Source organism: Coregonus clupeaformis, chromosome 12 (assembly GCF_020615455.1).
Source record: "Coregonus clupeaformis isolate EN_2021a chromosome 12, ASM2061545v1, whole genome shotgun sequence".
NCBI classification, from domain to species: Eukaryota; Metazoa; Chordata; class Actinopteri; order Salmoniformes; family Salmonidae; genus Coregonus; species Coregonus clupeaformis.
The window spans coordinates 55045691-55067121 of record NC_059203.1 but is presented as its reverse complement, the minus strand read 5'-3'; the positions used below and the strand labels follow the sequence as shown (position 1 = coordinate 55067121).

General features: G+C 41.0%; 1 protein-coding gene across 1 annotated transcript in view; it reads right to left on the bottom strand.

Annotated features, from left to right (window-relative positions):
- Positions 1 to 20452, bottom strand: part of fer1l4 (fer-1 like family member 4) — an 87072-nt gene extending 66620 nt beyond the window's left edge. The window contains exons 1-14 of the mRNA XM_045223962.1: positions 19669 to 20452; positions 18297 to 18352; positions 10512 to 10600; positions 6476 to 6575; positions 6195 to 6289; positions 5944 to 5985; positions 5568 to 5735; positions 5380 to 5440; positions 4846 to 4977; positions 3891 to 3953; positions 3572 to 3656; positions 3194 to 3356; positions 2692 to 2875; positions 616 to 802 (exon numbers count right to left, since the gene is read on the bottom strand). Of these exons, the coding sequence (XP_045079897.1) occupies positions 616 to 802; positions 2692 to 2875; positions 3194 to 3356; positions 3572 to 3656; positions 3891 to 3953; positions 4846 to 4977; positions 5380 to 5440; positions 5568 to 5735; positions 5944 to 5985; positions 6195 to 6289; positions 6476 to 6575; positions 10512 to 10600; positions 18297 to 18352; positions 19669 to 19747 (1504 nt within the window). The 5' untranslated portion in view covers positions 19748 to 20452. The remainder of the gene's footprint in view (positions 1 to 615; positions 803 to 2691; positions 2876 to 3193; positions 3357 to 3571; positions 3657 to 3890; positions 3954 to 4845; positions 4978 to 5379; positions 5441 to 5567; positions 5736 to 5943; positions 5986 to 6194; positions 6290 to 6475; positions 6576 to 10511; positions 10601 to 18296; positions 18353 to 19668) is intronic.
- Between the last annotated feature and the right edge of the window lie 979 nt (positions 20453 to 21431).

The following is a 21431-nucleotide window of genomic DNA, read 5'->3' as shown; positions in this document are numbered from 1 at the left end:
TGTTTAACACTTTTTTTGGTTACTACATGATTCCATATGTGTTATTTCATAGTTTTGATGTCTTCACTATTATTCTACAATGGTAGAAAATAGTAAAAATAAAGAAACTCTTGAATGAGTAGGTGTGTCCAAACTTTTGACTGGTACTGTACATAGAAGAAAAGCTGAAGTCGTAACCTTTTCACTGATGTAATCAGATCTCATGTCCAATTCCAAGTGCGTCCACTAAATCGCAGTAGAAGATCACATCACGTGACTTGGCCACTTGAAACCAGATGTGTCTGGTTTGAGCTGGTTTGGGTAGCGACTCACTGTGTGAAAATGGCTGAACTGATTTTCAAGCCTGACAACTTAAAACTGCCTGGTGGTAAATCTTGTTCCTAGAGATTATGGGTATGCCTTTGTTGAAGGGACATTTTTTTGGTGAAACCGTTCACACTTTAGGTCTGTATTGATTTCGGACAGCAGGCACTGGAACCTCACGCAACTAGGATCCATCTAAGACCAATGTCCCATCAAGATCCTAATTGTGGTCAGGATCCTACTTGTAGTCCGAAGCTATGTCGATAGTAGTCTGCTAAAATGAGAGTTTAGGTGTTCTGCTGCATACGCTACCATTTCTGTTGGGGTTGGAGATTTGCTGCAGGTCAAGAAAGTGTGTTCCCACTGCCACATCGCCAATGTTGGCATCGTCCAGGATCTGCACTTTGATTCGCCGGGCAAGGGGAGGAAACTGCTCGATGAAAGAGATCTGCTCATTCCACTCAGGAGTGTTGGTGTTGGACTCTACTGATGTCTCACCCTTTGATAAAAAGCAGTATTTCTCAATTGATGCAGTCCATTGATAAATTCACATACTGTAGGTCTTACAATTAAATTATACAAATCAGGCTCATTTAATTTTAAATAAAGGTTAATTATTTGATTTCAATAATAAAACTCCCAAAAGCAGTTCAGTGCTAATCTTACAGTACATCAAGAGAAGGAATGCAGGAAAGGAAATATAGGGTTGTGCCGTGATGTGAATGAGGTGATAAGCCACAGTGACACACTCCATTGGTTTGGAAACAGTAGTGTGTTTTCCATTACCTCACCAAGAAAGGCAGAGTGTACTGTACAAATAAAGGGACCACAACCCAGTAAACAAATAGTAGGTGTATTGTAAGAGTGAGTGTTGTGGATGTATCAGTGGGAGTTGAGACATAGAAACACAAGCATATCACAGGGAGGACATAGATGGCTTGTATGAGACCAGGTATAGGTGAAATAATGGGTCTTGGTAAACGTGTGAAAGCATTTCACTGAAGTGACATCCCACATGAAAAAAAGTGTGCAGCGGCCATTATTGTTAGCGCAATCACCCACTTTTCTTTATTTACATTGTTATCAGGAAATATTCCAAAAGTATGGAAATCAGCTCTTGTGCCGCCACTCCATAAGGGCGGGGAGAGTAGTGATCTTAATTATAGCCCCATTTCAAGGCTTCGTTGTCTAGCTAAGATTCTTGAATCCTTGGTACAGCTTTGCTCTTTTTTATCTGAGAAATTAATTTTGAATGTAAACCAATCATGGTTTAGGCCTGGGCATAGCACTATTACAGCAATCCCTTTAGTTGTTAATGATCTTAGCAATGCTTTAGACACTAAAATGAAATGTGCTGCTTTGTTTGTGGACTTGTCAAAGGCTTTTGATACTGTTGATTGTGCTATTTAATTGAATAAGTTGTCCTCGATAGGCCTGAGCTCTGACGCCTTTTCATGGTTTCATGATTATCTTAGTGGCAGAACTCAGGCCATCATGATTGATGGGGTTAAAGGAAAACTCCACCCAAAAACAATCTTTTGGTATTTGTTTTGAAAACTTGATTGCTGACAAGCAAAACATTTTGGGACTATGTCAACAATGGATTAATGAAACAAATACCAAAATATCTTTTTTTGGGTGGAATTGTCCTTTAAGTCCGAATTTCTTGAAGTCGATACTAGGACCTGTTATTTTCACTATTTATATAAATGCTATTGGTCAATCCGTTAAAAAAATAAAAATAATAATCTATATGCAGATCATACTATTATGTACGCAATTGACCTGGCAACAGTCCGATTTTGCAGTTGTGCAGGAAGCCCTTACTGATTTAAAACTCGTACTTAATACGTGCAAAAAACGAATACGTTGTATTCAAGTTAATGTAAGATTGCCTCAGCTGGATTATATCTTTACTCATTGGATGGTTCTATAATCGAACGAGTCCCTATATACAAATACCTTGGTATGTAGATTGACAATGATTTATTGTTTAGAAAACATATGACTGAGCTTGTTAAGAAACAAAGATTTAAAGTGTGCTGAATTTAGTCTGCAAAAACACCACAGTGAATAATATAGTATTTAAATGCAGGGCTCATCTGCAAAATAGGCAGTGGTCTCAGCATGACTCCCTGGTTAAATAAAAAAAGATGGTATACTATAGTATTTTTTTTATGTGAACTGGCACAACAACAAAAAACCTGCACTAATGACTCACAAAACAAACAAAACCATTTAATAGAATATTTGTGATATGAATGCGACCGACATCGGTTTTGAATTCCAATGGAATTGGAATTTCAGTTTACTTCCTGAATTGACTGAATTTAAATGGAATTGACCAAAACCTTGATATCCAACATCTAAAAGAACCTGCACCTGTACCTGTTGGCCTGCGAATGTGACCTGCACGTAAGGGTCAATGAAGACCTTCTTGTCCCGCATCATCTTAGAGAGGCCACCCAGGAAGCCAGCGCTCATACTGGGCAAGCCTTCTGCCTTGTAGATCTTCACCAGGAACTTGGCCCAGGGCCTCTCCATTGGCATTCTCTTGGGCAAGAGCAGGTTCCTACACAGAGAGCAACATGAGCCCAATTTCAATTCAAATCAATACAACTTGACTTATCCCCTCAGGCAATTAAGAAAGGCAAGTCCAGGAATAGTGATCAGTTATCTAAAAGCTTTCCTGCATCAATATTTCTTTTTTTTTAAATGAATGAATTAACAATACAGGCAGAAGAAAAACCAAATGGGAAATCAGCCAATGAATTCAAGCAATAGCTTAAAGTGAGTTATAAACACCACCCACCAAGGAGTGGTCTACATGGCTAATAAAATGTTCAGCATTTGTCTTAGGAGGTTCCTTCAAGAAAAAGCTATAACTCACTTCTCAATGTCATTGTTCTGACTGCCTAAATTGGGCAAACTGGGCATTCCCATTGCGTCTCCTTTCATCACAACACTCAAGGTGCACTTCACGAAACCTTTTATCCCTGTCCGGGTGTCACTGGGATCAGTAAGGGGAGCCCATTTCTGGTAGAACCTGTGATCTGTTGCGACAGAAAGAGATACTTCTTTATGAGTAAAAAAATACAAGGCTGATACTTTTATTGAGTAGTGATGTCAAAAATAATGACTAAAATTACAATATTGAAAGAATAAGGACTATGCCCTTTAACCTTTAAATCATAGTCTTATCAGGGAACCACAGATTTATCTTCCCTTTTATACATGCTTCCAAGTTTTTGTGTCATATATTGTTTACCTTGCTGACTGTAGACAGTGCTGATGTCAATTTTGAAGGTGCCGATAAGTGTCATCATAAATCCCAGCATCTTTTTGTGAACAACCTATGTGGTAAAACAAAGGCTCAGTATATCCAAGGATAGCATGACATTATCTTAACTGATCCGGTGAGCCCAGGACATTATGTATCATACCACATGATCCTGTGGTTCCAGTGTGCAAATGTGGCTTCAGGACAAAGATACCTCCTTTCACTTTACATTGACATATATTGAATCATATTCTGATAATCAAAAATGTGAAGTCCAGACTTACAACAAACTATTTTTACAACTTACCGTTATCTCAATAACTTTATCAAACAGCACATCTTGTGTCTCCTGGAACTCAAACATGAAGTTCTGAGAGAGGGAAGAAACATTTAAGTAATGTGTGGGGAATTGAAACCTTAAGTAAAAAGTATCTTGGATACCTCCACATGTAAAATAATGTATCTTATTCTATTACACAACATCATTGTATTTGGACAGTGACGCTAACATGTTTTATTTGTCTCTATACGCCACCATTTTGGATTTGAGATCAAATGTTTCATACGAGGGTATTATTTGAGGGTATTCTCAAACATATCGGTTTTACTGTTAAGAAATGAAAGCACTATCTAGTTTGAAGAAGTCATAAGTATTTGGATAAATTCACTTATGCATTTGCAGTTTGTCTTAGTTGTGTTATGTTTTGCCCAATAGGAGCTGATCGATGAATGATGAATGGAGTAATTTTCTTTCTAAGTTTAGTAGATAAGATATTTCTGAACACAAATTAATCCTGATAAGTCATGATTAGAAAAATCATGAATGAATCATGAATAATGATGACAGGGGAGGTTAAAACAATTTTTTGGGGGGGTATGTAAATGTAACTTTCTCACTCATCATTATTCACAGTTCATTCATGGTTATCCATAATCATGGTAGCACTAGCATCCAAATGAATGTAGAAGTGTTCAGAAACATCTTCTATTCTTACTTACAATAAACGTGACTCCAAAATGACACAATGCATTATTCACCATTCAGTTCCTATTGGGCAAAACATAATCTGGTGAAAAAGGTATGAAAATACCCTCAAATAAAAGGTGACATTCTGAACTGTCACCTCATACGAAACATTTGATTTCAAATCCAAAATGCTAGAGTATAAAGACACATTTAACATTTTAGCTTCACTGTCCAAATACATATGGTGTTGAGGGTATAGTCTATACCCCCTGAGACTCGGGGTTAAAAAGACCACCTCATTGTAGAATGGACAGTTGGTGGACTTCTGTGTAGCGGTTTTCCTTTTCACTTCTCCCACTCTGACATACACGGCTGGGTTTATGTTCACACCCACCAGTTTCTGGGCCTCCAACACATTCACATTAACCTGAGAGAAAGAGTGAAAGAGACTTTAAGATGCTGGTCTTGAATTAAGTTTTCCATGGACCAAATAATGGTGTGATCATAAAGATTAGATTAGATGGACCCAACTTTGTCCCGCTTTAAATGAAGTGCCATTTATGAAGTCCTTATAAAGCATTAATAAAGGCTTCAAAAGCACTATATAAATGGGTCACAAATCATCTAGAACTGTATGCCACGCTCTATAAAGGATTCATAAATGTGCCATAACTGTGTGACATAACCACCAATGTCGAATGTGACATAACCCTTTATGTCAAATATTACATAAACCAGTGGGTTTTAAAGGTTGACATAAGCATCTCTTAATAATGGTGTTGAGGGAAACTGTTCCTATGCCTTCTCGTCCATAACTTTCCTCACTCACCTGGAAGCTCTGTACTCGAGGTGTGGCGGCAAGCACATGCTTTGAAAGAGGTCTGCAACGACTAAAACATATAACACAGACAACTCAGCATATAAATATACACTTTTTCAACGAAAACTACTGTGTGTAAAAAATAAAACAATAAAAAAAAAATCCCTCTACAGAAACAAGAGAAAAAAACAAAACACCTTAAAATGGGAGTGAACGTTATGTTGGCAGACTCCATGTCTGATATGTCATAATCGTCATCATCCTCGTCATCGTCTTCATCATCCTCGTCCCCGGTTTTGACCAGACCGCGCCCTAATTTCCTGGTCTCTCGGTCGAGTTTCTCGGGTCGCAGACTCTGCTTTAACCTGAGTCAAAGTATCATCATTTGGATCATTGTCATATGAAATACAATAAGAAACAAATGAACAAAATGTCTCAAACTTGAGAAATCGTCCACAGAAACGTTCCATGTGACTAGAGTTCACTGAATGTGATCTCATCTCAGAATGACATCAATCAATCAAATTTGAGCACTCCTCAATAACAATCTCAATTACAGTGTCTAGGACTTACCCAGGCTCAGCAAAACCAGAGTTTCTGATAACAAGACCTGAGCTGAGAAACGGGGAAAGGTGGGAGAGAAAATGAGAGAGAGAGTTTGATATGTGACTTGAAGATTTTTTTAAATAAAATGATATATTAATTCATCAACATTATTAGGAAGAACATAACAATGTCGGTGAGCATGCAATCTGTTATCAAGTATAGACAAATATGGTGGAAGAAATATGGTGCAGTATTCTGCATACTATTCTTTCACTCACTCATCATTGTCTTCCACATTGAGGAATTCCTCACCCTCCCATCCACCGGCAGCACCTTGCACAGGGTGGTATCGTACGTCCAGCTCAATGTATATCTGAACATATAAAGTATAAAAAGTGCCTTTATAGATAAATAAACCTGTGTGTGTGTATGCGTGTGTGTTGTGTATGTGTGTACCAGGATGCTTTTTTCATACGTTTAAAAAATATAAATTACAGGGGAGGTTCATTCTCCGTATCCTCCCTGCAGAAGCCTCCACTGGTGTATGTGTTTGACTTACATTTGTCTGGCTGTAGTTGCTGTCTGTCAGTGGCTCTCGAAGTAGCAGTCTCCCAGCGGTCACCACATGCTGGAGACTAATGATTAATTTACCCAGGAGCCTGAGGGAGACATCACGGTCAAACAGCATTGGGCCACCCCTCCATATAAGCATATTATATAAATCAATTGAATTAAACATTAGATTAAATTCAGCATTTGTCTTTTGTTGGGATTTATTTTTCCCCTCAGTGAAGAAAGGCTGGTCACAAAATAAACATACTATAAAACCTATACACAAAACGTAAGGTTACTTGCGAAACCCAGGTTCTCTGATAATAGAGTGCGGTATCTCACTATGGGAAACACTTTCGGGGCGTGATCACCATTGAAGCACGAATTACACCACGTCTGACAGGTTGCACTGCGGAGTAGTTTACCTGTGTGAGGAGGTGCCCAGGAGACAAAAAGCTAGTTTCTCCTCCTTAAAACCCTCCTCCTGTCCATATAGATGCGTAAAGTGCGCGCTGGACAGAAACAATGGAGCCGTACTTCCTCCAGAGAGGAGAAAGGCAGTGGGTGAGGCAATTGTAGGATAATTTGCTAACCTTAGGCACAATTTGCTGACCTTAGGCAACCCCAGGGCAAATTGCAGGCACGAGTGATGAACTGCATGCAGCTCACACATTTCTTGCTTTGCAGAAGTAAGGGCAAGTAGCAAAGCAGTTTTGAAAGAGAGGCACTCACGCTTTCCATCGGCTCTAAAGGCTGCTGTGAAATACTGTAGCTTCGAGCACAATAGACAGCGGTGCGTGCTTAGTCCCCTCCTGCACTCCTGTACTCCTTGTTCACACACGACTGTGTGGCCAAGCACGACTCCAACATCGTCATTAAGTTTGCCGACAACACAACGGTGGTAGGCCTGATCACAGACAACGATGAGACAGCTTATAGGGAGAAGGTCAGAGACCTGGCTGTGTGGTGCCAGGACAACAACCTCTCCCTCAACGTGATCAAGACAAAGGAGATGATCGAGGACTACAGGAAAAGGAGGGCTGAGCACGCCCCCATTCTCATCGATGGGGCTGTAGTGGAGCAGGTCGAGAGCTTTAAGTTCCTTGGTGTCCACATCACCAACAAACTATCATGGTCCAAACACACCGAGACAGTCGTGAACAGGGCACGACAATGCCTATTCCCCCTCAGGAGACTGAAAAGATTTGGCATGGGCCCTCAGATCCTCAAAAATGTCTACAGCTGCACCATCGAGAGCATCCTGACTGGTTGATTCACCGCCTCAAGGCGCTACAGAGGGTAGTGCGTACGGCCCAGTACATCACTGGGGCCAAGCTTCCTGCCATCCAGGACCTCTATACCAGGCGGTGTCAGAGGAAAGCCCTAAGAATGGCCAAATACTCCAGCCACCCTAGTCATAGACTGTTCTCTCTGCTACCGCACGGCAAGCGGTACTGGAGCGCCAAGTCTAGGTCCAAAAGGCTCCTTAACAGCTTCTACCCCCAAGCCAAAGACTGCTGAACAGCTAATCAAATGGCTAACCAGATTATTTGCATTGACCCCCCTTTTTCTTACGTTGCTGCTACTCGCTCTTTATTATCTATTCATAGTCACTTTCCCCTACCTACATGAATATATTACCTCAATTACCTCGACTAACCTGTACCCCCGCACATTGACTCGGTACCGGTACCCCCTGTATATACAGCCTCGTTATTGTTATTTTATTGTGTTACTTTTTAAAACTTTAGTTTCTTTAGTAAATATTTTCTTAACTCTTATTTTTCTTAAAACTGCATTGTTGGTTAAGGGCTTGTAAGTAAGCATTTACATTTACATTTTAGTCATTTAGCAGACGCTCTTATCCAGAGCGAATTACAGTTAGTGAGTGCATACATTATTTATTTTTTCATAAAAAATATATATATATTATAGTGGCCCCCTGTGGGAATTGAACCCACAACCCTGGCGTTGCAAACGCCATGCTCTACCAACTGAGCTACATCCCTGCCGGCCATTCCCTCCCCTAACCTGGACGACGCTGGGCCAATTGTGCGCCGCCCCATGGGTCGGTACGGTAAGGTCTACACCTGTTGTATTCAGCGCATGTGACAAATACAATTTGATTTGGGGTCCCATGACGGGACTAAAGGCTTTGAAACTGGGCATAAACGACGCACACCCTTCATAAAATGACATACAAGTGGATGTTTTCCTACTGTATTGTTTTGTAAAAAGCATAACACTTCGGATACAGAGCACTGATAAGGAATTATCTGTTGCAGATCGCACCATCTCTCAAACACGTGCCACTTATTGTCATACAGTGAACATGTGGAAGGGGCCCTGGCACCCGCAACAACCTTAAGTGGCAGGCCTGTCGGATTTAGATTAATCCGTTTACGGGCATGCCCAGAGGGCCAGCTGATCCGGATGAGGATGGAAGATTTATCCAGAAGAAAATGGGTGGTTTTATAGTGAACTGAACCCTGTATTCCCTCGTAATCGTGGATAGCACCCAGGGATTAACTGCGCATGTGCATCAATTCTCCCCTTTGGCAGTGAGCTGTCCACAAGACTGATGACTCGCGCTCACCAGAGATGGTGTGGTGGCACCCTCTGGTGGCATTCTAGAGAGTCACCCTTTTCACTTAAATAACAAGGCCCTGTGCCCTTGGAGTGGGAACAGTGCTTGGTGGCAACTGTGATGTCAGCCCAGCTAGTGTTAGCCTGGGGCTGTTTTAACATGTCCTTGCCTATGGGCTTTAATTTAGCTAAGCTAGCCGTATTTAGCTAGCCGTCAGCAGTCTGAGCTATTTTATTCCATACATGTCCGAACTAGAGTAGCCCTTGACAGGAACTCTGTTGGTAAAAAAAAGGTTGTAGACTTTTTCCTCTGGCAACACACGGAAATGCGAGCAAGATTCAGGGTTATCGAACGAGGCTTGGCCCTGCTCGACCCCCAGACAAGCAATACAAAGGGTATATGAATCCTTGTTTGAAATCAAAGACCTGCATGCACACGGATGAGGTGCAGGGTCCTTAGCCTTGTTAGAGTCGCCTTGTGAAGGGGTGTGGGCAGCCATATCGCAGGGAGAAAGTTTGGTAGCTATGTAAGCTAGCCGACGTTAGCCGTGTGGGCTTTGGCCCATAAGCTAAGCTAGCAGTGGCACAGCTCACCTTGACGCGTTAGCTAGCCTGTTTTTCGCTCATCAGACCGGATCACCGTGTGATGGGACTGGTTCAATTAGTAAGCACAAAGCAACTGATTGCTAGGTGAACTAAATATGAGAGCTAAGCTAGCAGTCACTAGATGGCAGTTAGCTAGCTGACGTTAGTTGTGTGAGCTAGTAGTCTAGCTTAAGCCGCGGGAAAGCAATGTGGGTGGCGTCTTCCTTCACTTTTGGAGTCTCTCAAACCTTAGCACCATGAGGTGGGACTGGTCAGTTTAGTAAGCACAACGTTAGCTGTGAGGCTTTAGTTTTAGCTAAGCTGGTAGTTAGCTAAGCTGGTAGTTAGCTAGCTGGCGTTCGCCTCATGGGCTAGTAGCCTAGCTTGAGCTAGCACAAAGCTAGCCGAAGAAAGCCGCGTGTGTGGCGTCTTTCTCCGGTCTTGCAAGTCCCTTTGACCGTAGCACCGTGAGGTGGGACTGGGCAGTTCAGTAAGCACAACATGACTGAATGCTAGGTGCACTAAACAAGGGCGCTGGATAGCAATTCCACTGTTGGTGGGTAGGACTAGCTAGAAGCGGTAGGTAGTTCGCCTTCACGAGTTAGCTAGCTTGGTTAGCTCGCTTTGCAGTGTTAACTAGGCTAGCTATCTTAGCTTTGCAGCGTTAGCTAGCCTCTTTTTTCGCACGCAGCGACTTATAAAGGGGGAGGGTCCCTCCCAGTCGCAGCGCAGCCAGTCTGTCTTCGACAGAAGTGGTGACACCCCAAAGATGTATCCCATAGTGAGATATCGAATGATTACTTGAAAGATAACCACTATTGATATGTGTGGCCTTGCATGTCACAGTTACGTCAGATGATCTGTAGACTGACCTGTTGCTGAAAACCTTGCTGCAGTTGTACACACTGACAGAGAGAACCTCACCCTTGATGACCTTCCCATAGTGTGGCCACCTGAAGTGCTGCAGAAATGGAGACATTCAAGAGTATGGAATAGCTGGGGGTAATTTGTGAGGGGGCGATATTCTCTCATCAATCACACATTTGCTTGCCATTACCAGGATCCCAGGACAGAAGTGTACTTTGTATTCTGTAAACAAAACACTTAAAAGTCACTGATTACATCTATATTTAAAGTTTTCTTAAAGAGGGACCAACATCATTGGAAGTTCTGCAAATCTATGTTCAGGAAAACAATAACACCATAAAATGGAACCATGCATGTGTTTGTTCACATTTGTATAATAGCATCAATCAAACATACCTGTAAATAGCAAAAAGATAATTAGCAGTCGATAACTTCCACTAACTAACCCTCAACAAATGCGAACGCAAATAAGAAACTGAATACGTTTCTTTACAAGGGATATGGAGACTCCTCATGTTGATTCAGTACCACCTTCAATGTGTGTTTGTGAAAGGTTAACCCCAGTCTCTCTCTCTCTCTGTCTGTATTTGTGCGTGCATGCTTGTCACACAGTGCCACTGTGAGCTTAGCACCCGTGTTTGCTATGTGTGGAGAATATCCACCCATTACCAGTAAGGTAAATGACAACTTGATGACTCACAGAGAGAGGAACAGAGCCTTGAGCTCCATCCAACCTACAAGTAGTGATAGCATTGCTAATAAAAGATCATACAAAGAACACACACACACACACAGAGAGAGAGAGAGAGAGAGACCTAGTTTTTCTATGCGGACAGTTCCGAAATGATTGTAAAATCTCACACAAATTACAGTCCACCCCCTAATTTACCACAATCAAATCAAAAGGGATGTTGCACTCTAGAACCTAACATGATCATCAAATATCCAAAAAGTATTGTGGATTCGACTACAGCCAAGGTTAGTGGCAAAATTATCTTGTGGATTCGACAACAGCCAAGGTGAGTGCAACATCCTGTGAACCCCTAAACAAAGCAACTTGCAGGTTGCAAGTGACATCATCTCAAGCAACTTTGCTGTTACATGAATTAACCAAAAACCATCATATCGAAGTAGATTTGGAGTCACGCGATGATATCGTGTGTGTGGTCCTCCCACTACGACTTGGGAAACCATGCAGTTTATTAGGCTACAGAGGAAATAAGTTACGGTGAACTTCACAGGGTGGTGAAAGTACATGGTGATGAGCTTGATGCTGCTTTTCAATAAATATCGAGGGTCTTATTCTGGTGACATGATGATCAAGGCTTAACTGCCATTTGACAAATATTCTCGATCTTATCCATAATAATCTCACCATGTAGACTAGACAACCCGCACAACCTACCCACACTGTATCTGCGAGCTGTAGGCTAGAGCGCAGGTGCCAAGACCAGAGTAGGCACATTTGCTATTTAATGCAACCATTTTTGTGAGAAAACTATCGGTAGACTTGGAAATACAAATGAAACACATCGAACTTTAGATTTTTATTCAGTACATGAAAACTTCAGCGAAAAAGTACATTTTGTGTGCACTATGTCATCACACACTGATTTTATCTGCAACAAGTCCATTTGGTGGAAACTGAACATATTTTCTTTATGCGGATTCTAGAATATTCACATGAAAATCTGTCGCCAATTGGATGGAAACCTAGCTACTGACTTCCAAACCATGTACATAAACCTTCACTAGCCCTGATGCCAGTATTTATTTTATACAGCTCCCATTTGGTTAATGTCTCTTCTGTCCACCTTGATCACGGTTCCGCAGCACTGTGTTGTTGACATGACAACTGGGCCGGACTTCCGAACCTTCGAATGGATCATGTGACAAACGCATTCGTTTTGATTGGCTGTTGCTTGCAATTAATGCACAAATCCAAAGTGGACTTGTGATGTTTGTTTGTGTTTCTTCAGATCAGAGGGAGCAGGCGCTCCGTGCGATGCAACTTGGGGAAAGACCTGTATCTTGCTTTGCGCTTTGGTACAGGGCACCATTGAGGGGAGTGATTTCTGGTGTAGAGTTAAGTGTGGAGGTGGAACAATTCAAGTTGAAGATTCCTGGTGTTCGTGACGCCCACCGTTTGACCCGGTGGGGAGCATGGTGAAACAGAGGAGTCACTGTCAGTCCTTTTGAGTTTTGAATCAGTCTTTACCCGACAAGGTCACGTTAGGACATATCAGTTATCCTGTTAGAGCTTTTGTGTTGAATCCACTGCGCTGTTTCAAGTGCAACGTTTATGGTCATGTCGCAGCAGTGTGTAGGAGGGAGATTCCAAGATGTGGGAAGAGTGCAGGAGGGCATGGGATAGGGGATTGTGTAGTTTCGGTGGATAAAGTTGTGTGTGTCAACTGTAAAGGGTGCACATGTTGCTGGTGATCGGAAGTGTCCGGATCGAGAGAGGCAGGTTGAGGTGGCTACAGTCAGAATAGTGCAGAAGGTGTGGTATGCTGAGGCAGTGAATAAAGTAGAGGAGGATGGGTCAAGGGTGAGGGATTCTGAGAGGATCCCTGTGAATGGTACTGTGCCTTGCAAAAGTATTCATCCCCCTTGGCATTTTTTTCCTATTTTGTTGCATTACAACCTGTAATTTAAATGGATTTTTATTTGGATTTCATGTAATGGACATACACAAAATAGTCCAAATTGGTGAAGTGAAATGAAAAAAATAAATAACGGAAAAATGGTGCGTGCATATGTATTCACCCCCTTTGCTCTGAAGCCCCTAAATAAGATCTGGTGCAACCAATTACTTTCAGAAGTCACAATTAGTTAAATAAAGTCCACCTGTGTGCAATCTTAAGTGTCACATGATCTGTCACATGATCTCAGTATATATACACCTGTTCTGAAAGGCCCCAGAGTCTGCAACGCCACTAAGCAAGGGGCACCACCAGGCAAGCGGCACCATGAAGAACAAGGAGCTCTCCAAACAGGTCAGGGACAACGTTGTGGAGAAGTACAGATCAGGATTGGGTTATAAAAAAATATCAGAAACTTTGAACATCCCATGGAGCACCATTAAATCCATTATTAGAAAATTTAAAGAATATGGCACCACAACAAACCTGCCAAGAGAGGGCCGCCCACCAAAACTCACAGACCAGGCAAGGAGGGCAATAATCAGAGGCAACAAAGAGACCAAAGATAACCCTGAAGGAGCTGCAAAGCTCCACAGCGGAGATTGGAGTATCTGTCCATAGGACCAATTTAAGCCGTACACTCCACAGAGTTGGGCTTTACAGAAGAGTGGCCAGAAAAAAGCCATTGCTTAAAGAAAATAATAAGCAAACACGTTTGGTGTTCGCCAAAAGGCATGTGGGAGACTCCCCAAACATATGGAAGAAGGTACTGTGGTCAGATGAGATTAAAACTGAGCTTTTTGGCCATCAAGGAAAACGCTATGTCTGGCGCAAACCCAACACCTCTCATCACCCCGAGAACACCATCCCCGTTTTTCATCGGCAGGGACTGGGAAACTGGTCAGAATTGAAGGAATGATGGATGGCACTAAATACAGGGAAATTCTTGAGGGAAACCTGTTTCAGTCTTCCAGAGATTTGAGACTGGGACGGAGGTTCACCTTCCAGCAGGACAATGACCCTAAGCATATTGCTAAAGCAACACTCGAGTGGTTTAAGGGGAAACATTTAAATGTATTTGAATGGCCTAGTCAAAGCCCAGACCTCAATCCAATTGAGAATCTGTGGTATGACTTAAAGATTGCTGTACACCAGCGGAACCCATCCAACTTGAAGGAGCTGGAGCAGTTTTGCCTTGAAGAATGGGCAAAAATCCCAGTGGCTAGATGTGCCAAGCTTATAGAGACATACCCCAAGAGACTTGCAGCTGTAATTGCTGCAAAAGGTGTTTCTTCAGTTTTTTTGTCTTATTTCTTGTTTGTTTCACAATAAAAAATATTTTGCATCTTCAAAGTGGTAGGCATGTTGTGTAAATCAAATGATACAACCCCCCCAAGAAATACATTTTAATTCCAGGTTGTAAGCAACAAAATAGGAAAAATGCCAAGGGGGGGTGAATACTTTCGCAAGCCACTGTAGATCTGTGCGAGCACAGAGGGATAGGCCAATGAGTGATATATGCTTCAGTAAGGTTGGCTTCTTAGCATTTATAGCAATGGTTATCAATTGTACCGCAGAATTGGAACTTAAATCACAGAAAATAGATGTTGTTGTGGCAGCTGCAGAGAAGTACTTGGGGGTATACTAGTGTACTAGGGTTACCAACATATTCAAATAATAATTGACATATTTTCATTAAAAATGTTATTTTTGATTAATTTAATCATACTATTTCATCCTTCCACAATATATAGTCCCGACACAAATCTAGGGTTGCTACCCAAGCCGGCTTGTTGCCAGAGATGTGACCCAGTCGTTCAGTCTTTTGTTCTGTATCTATGGACGCGACCCAGTCGTTCGTTCTAAACGTTCCATTGCCATACTTGCTGGCAACGTTCTTATCCCTTGCTTGCTAGCTAGCCAACTACGGCTAACTTAAGGTCATGTCAGAATAACAGCAAAGTAGCTGCATTTGCATTTGTTTAAGCTGTTTTCTAGTGACATTTATTTGGATACATCCATAACAATGAGCTAATGAGGAGCGATTTCGCCTGGCGTAGAAAATGTGCTCACTCGTCAGGACACTGTTGTTCAGAGGAGCTAGCCAACAACATAGCTAACACAATCACTTCAAACTGAAGCTGGAAAGACTGCAAACTAGCTGCACTTCGTTTCATTTGACCTTTTTTTAATTGACATTTCTTTGTATATATCCATAAAAATTATGCCAGCTGATTCATGATTTCGACTGGCTGAGAAACTCTGCCTGTCTGTCTCATCCCGACTCGTTCATTACTATGGGACAGCTGGAGATCGAATTTGAATATTGAAACAATGTTGCAAATGTCGGAGAGACAGACAGCAAGGTTTATACAAATCTCCGCTGTTGAAAACTAAATGTTAGTCTAAAAGAAATGTGAGATAATGTCTAGATGCTTTTTATAGTGGAGATCAAGTTTATAAATTGCTTGGCTGGACTGATGAGACAGTGGATTGCACAGTCAGATGGAACAGATTAAATAGGCATTTTAACGCCATACAGTGAGGGAAAAAAGTATTTGATCCCCTGCTGATTTTGTACATTTGCCCACTGACAAAGAAATTATCAGTCTATAATTTTAATGGTAGGTTTATTTGAACAGTGAGAGACAGAATAACAACAACAAAATCCAGAAAAACGCATGTCAAAAATGTTATAAATTGATTTGCATTTTAATGAGGGAAATAAGTATTTGACCCCTCTGCAAAACATGATTTAGTACTTGGTGGCAAAACCCTTGTTAGCAATCACAGAGGTCAGACGTTTCTTGTAGTTTGCCACCAGGTTTGCACACATCTCAGGAGGGATTTTGTCCCACTCCTCTTTGCAGATCTTCTCCAAGTCATTAAGGATTTGAGGCTGACGTTTGGCAACTCGAACCATCAGCTCCCTCCACAGATTTTCTATGGGATTAAGGTCTGGAGACTGGCTAGGCCACTCCAGGACCTTGATGTGCTTCTTCTTGAGCCACTCCTTTGTTGCCTTGGCCGTGTGTTTTGGGTCATTGTCATGCTGGAATACCCATCCACAACCAATTTTCAATGCCCTGGCTGAGGGAAGGAGGTTCTCACCCAAGATTTGATGGTACATGGCCCTGTCCATCGTCCCTTTGATGCGGTGAAGTTGTCCTGTCCCCTTAGCAGAAAAACACCCCCAAAGCATAATGTTTCCACCTCCATGTTTGACGGTGGGGATGGTGTTCTTGGGGTCATAGGCAGCATTCCTCCTCCTCCAAACATGGCGAGTTGAGTTGATGCCAAAGAGCTCCATTTTGGTCTCATCTGACCACAACACTTTCACCCAGTTCTCCTCTGAATCATTCAGATGTTCATTGGCAAATTTCAGACGGGCATGTACATGTCCTTTCTTGAGCAGGGGGACCTTGCGGGCGCTGCAGGATTTCAGTCCTTCACGGCGTAGTGTGTTACCAATTGTTTTCTTGGTGAATGGTCCCAGCTGCCTTGAGATCGATGACAAGTTCCTCCCGTGTAGTTCTGGGCTTATCCTCACCGTTCTCATGATCATTGCAACTCCACGAGGTGAGATCTTGCATGGAGCCCCAGGCCGAGGGAGATTGACAGGCCTTTTGTGTTTCTTCCATTTGCGAATAATCGCACCAACTGTTGTCACCTTCTCACCAAGCTGCTTGGCGATGGTCTTGTAGCCCATTCCAGCCTTGTGTAGGTCTACAATCTTGTCCCTGACATCCTTGGAGAGCTCTTTGGTCTTGGCCATGGTGGAGAGTTTGGAATCTGATTGATTGATTGCTTCTGTGGACAGGTGTCTTTTATACAGGTAACAAGCTGAGATTTGGAGCACTCCCTTTAAGAGTGTGCTCCAAATCTCAGCTCGTTACCTGTATAAAAGACACCTGGGAGCCAGAAATCTTTCTGATTGAGAGGGGGTCAAATACTTATTTCCCTCATTAAAATGCAAATCAATTTATAACATTTTTGACATGTGTTTTTCTGTATTTTTGTTGTTGTTATTCTGTCTCTCACTGTTCAAATAAACCTACCATTAAAATTATAGACTGATCATTTCTTTGTCAGTGGGCAAACGTACAAAATCAGCAGGGGATCAAATACTTTTTTCCTCACTGTAGATTTAGCTGGTGGTAACTTGTGGAATAGACACTGGCTGGAATGCGGTTTTAACCAATCAGCATTCAGGATTAGGTAACCAGTTTATAATAGCAATACGGCACCTCTGGGGTTTGTGGTATATGGCCAATATACCACGGCTATGGGCGGTATCCTGCCTGCGTTGCGTCGTGCACAAGAACAGCCCTTAGCCTTGGTATATTGGCCATATACCACACCCCCTCGGGCCTTACTGCTTAATTAACGGGAAGCAGGGTTAGGGCAGTCTGAGTACCAGTCTCTTTAGCTAACATTCCATTCCTTATTATTGCCAAAGAGACTGGCCTTTCGGCATCTCTCAGCATTCAATATGCGCTGGATCTACGGTGGAGTTGCTCATTGGTTGTTGGAAATAACATTAATATTTTCAATGACAACATGTGGAGCCTCAAAAAATAGAGTTAGAATTTATAACAAAGTCAAAAACAAACATTTAGCTGTTAGCTAGGCAAGTTGTTGTAGTTTGAGGCTTAAAACGAATAAATTTTGTGGTTGGAATTACAGTATTTATTTAGTTTGAGAATTAAGACATGAGCTAGCAACTTTTGAAAAACTGGTTTCGTCTGGATAAACAAACAGTTGCTTAGCGCAACCATATACCAACGTGTTCTGTGGAGAAAAAGTTAAAAGTGATAGGAGTTCTAATATTTGACGATAGCAGAAAGGCCAGTCTCTTTGGCACGACATGGAGTACAGGGAGTGGTACCCAGGCTTGGGGTTGGGGTAAATTCGAATTGAAATCAGTTCATTCAGGAAGTAAACTGAAATTCCATTACAATAATTGAACAAGGGCATCTGTTTTCAATGACTTTTCAATAAACTGAAAAGGAGAAACTATAATTTATTTCAAAAGTTTTAATTTTTTTATTTTGTATTAAAATCACTTCCTGAATTGTATGATTTCAACTCAAATTGACTCCAACCCTGATAGTGGGCAAATATTTAATTCAAGAAGGATCTTACCTCATTTAAAATGGCAATATTTTCACACTGAAGAATCTTGGTTTTGTGGGTAAAACCTAGAGAATGGATAAATATGCTGAGAAGACTACAGACATTCACACATTGTATGAATATACTGTAGGACAGAAAACAGTAGAAATTATCATTACACTGGCAAAAACTTGAAAATAAGTATATAAACCACAGTAGTTTTAATAAGATGATACTGTTTTCCTATAAGTAATTTAATGGGTCGTTCTTGAATTGCGGTGGCATTTGCATCCCTCTCCTTTGCAACCATGAAAAACACTTTAAAATGGCAAATAGTTACACATCATACATGTTTTTGTTTATATTGAACTGTTTATCATTGATACAACATAATGAAAGTCATTTATACTGCAAAACATTATGTTTATGATTTGTTAAAAGTACTTGGTTTGTCCCAGTAGTAATCGAGTACAGTTGTAGTGACATTTGGGAATGTATAGATATACTGTATATCTACCATTTTAAATGGAAGAAAGTAAACATGTGTTTAATATATTGTATAGGTCAAAAAAAACAAAATGCTATTAAAAATACCTTTTTGTTTTTTACAAATATAATTGTGTGTGTTGGTGTTACCGCCTTGAAAATCCCTTATTACAAAGATATACAAGGACCTTGAGCATTCCCTCGAGTGGCAAACTGTTATCGGGGGAGGTGTCTATATTAAAGAGGATTATTAGCTAATCACACCCTTTTAGCATGTCATAAATGTATCCATTGATAATTTGATGTCTAAATTGAAAGTGTCATTGGTGTTCCTCAATTTAAATTAAGGGAAATTACATTGTGAGCAAAATTATTAATCATATCACTTTATTTAAAAAAAAAAGGGTGTTAATTACTTTAGGATTGATAATCTGTGGCCTCTGTTTAAAGGGGCAATCTGCTATTGCCACATACATGTTCTGAGTTTTAAATTAATTATATGTAGCCATTGATTCTTAAAGAATATAACTTAAGCTTATGAGCTTAGTTCAACTGTCTAACTCCATCAGAACCCAAAAGCTAAGTTTACAAACAATGCATTCACTGCATTGTTTGTAAACAATGTAATTATAAACAAACACTTCATAGCTTCAAATGCTACCATAATTCAAGAACAACTGTAATACACCTGTGGATCTACAAGATGACTAAATGTACAACACCACCCCATATGAAATAATCCTCTTTCACCTAGTTGATCCTCAGGTTTCATTCCAGGTAAAGCAAACATTTACTTTCATGTCAATCAAATACAATAAATGTTCAGAGGATAACTTGCATCCATGGCAGACAATCATATCAAATATATTAATGAAAGCTGAATTCCTGAAAGCTCAAAATAACTGCACTTATGTACCTCGAAAGGATAACTCCACTTTTCGATCATACGTCCCAGGTAGATTGGTGATCCTCTTCAGGTTGACAGTGATGGACATGTTTCTGTTTAAGTATGTAACTGTATCCAATAGATATCATCGGTACAGCTCTGATCTGTTTCAGTGTAGAGACCAGTAGCTCACATGCTGTCAACTGAGCCTCTAACAAAATTCCCTATCTCCTATCCACATAGGTGTTGATTCAATAGGAGGAACTATAAGTGTTTTTTTCTAAAGGGGAAGTTCCTAATGTTTGAGAAAGTGAGGTAGGAGTTGCCCAGCCTGTTTAGTCACAATCTGACAGAACACAGGCTGCATTTACACAGGCAGCACAATTCTGATCTTTTGCCCAATTATTGACAAAAGAGCTGATCTGATCGGTCAAAATACCAAATAGTTTAAAAAAAGAACAGAATTGGGCTGCCTGTGTAAACCTTAAGGGTCTGTCCATGTCAACTGGATTCCAAATAATGTTTTTAGAATAAATTAAGTTGCTCATATTAGACAACCTGAAGCATACACATGGGTGTCTTAAAAAAAAAAAAGATAGTTATGACTGGAGATACGGCTTGAGTTCATAAATACACTCAACAAAAATATAAACGCAACATGCAACAATTTCATAGATTTGACTGAGTTAGAGTTAAAGGAAATCAGTTAATTGAAATAACTGCATTAGGTCCTAAGCTATGGATTTCACATGACTGGGCAGCCAAGAAGTCACATTCGAGTCTTCTTGGCTACAAGCTTGGCACACCTGTATTTGGGGAGTTTCTCCCATTCTTCTCTGCAGATCCTCTCAAGCTCTGTCAGGTTGGATGGTTAGCGTCGCTGCACAGCTATTTTCAGGTTTCTCCAGAGACGTTTGATCGGGTTAAAGTCTGGGCTTTGGCTGGGCCACTCAAGGACATTCAGAGACTTGTCCCGAAGCCATTCCTGCGTTGTCTTGCCTGTGTGCTTAGGGTAGTTGTCCTGTTGGAAGGTGAACCTTCACCCCAGTCTGAGGTCCTGAGCGCTCTGGAGCAGGTTTCCATCAAGGATCTCTCTGTACTTTGCTCTGTTAATCTTTCCCTCGATCCTGACTAGTCTCCCAGTCCCTGCCACTGAAAAACATCCCAAAAGCATGATGCTGCCACCACCATGCTTCACCGTAGGGATGGTGCCAGGTTTCCTCCAGATATGACGCTTGGCATTCAGGCCAAAGAGTTCAATCTTGGTTTCATCAGAGCAGAGAATCTTGTTTCTCATGGTCAGAGTCCTTTAGATGCCTTTTGTCAAACCCTTTTGTTTTTGCTTTGTCATTATGGGGTATTGTGTGTAGACAATTTTAGAATAAGGTTGTAACGTATCAAAATGTGTAAAAATACTTTCCGAATGCACTGTATGTGTATCACCAACACAACATCAAATCCACTTCTTTAGCTTCAAAAGCATATTACTAAAGCAACCCACATTCATTACATACAGAGAACACACTCATTTTCATAACTGGTACATTTAATAAAATGCTATATTTATGACTGAATTATAATTGCAGATCACATTTAGGAAATACATAGACCCCTTTGAAAACAGCTGTCATTACGTCGTCTGTTTCTCAGTATGTTTGTTTTATTATTTCATGAATAAATATCATTGTTTTCCCCTTCATCTTATATTGTCAATAATCAATCATTCTTGTAATTCAGGTAAATTATCTAAAACTAGTCAACTCAGATTTTATTTAATTTTACATTAGTTATGC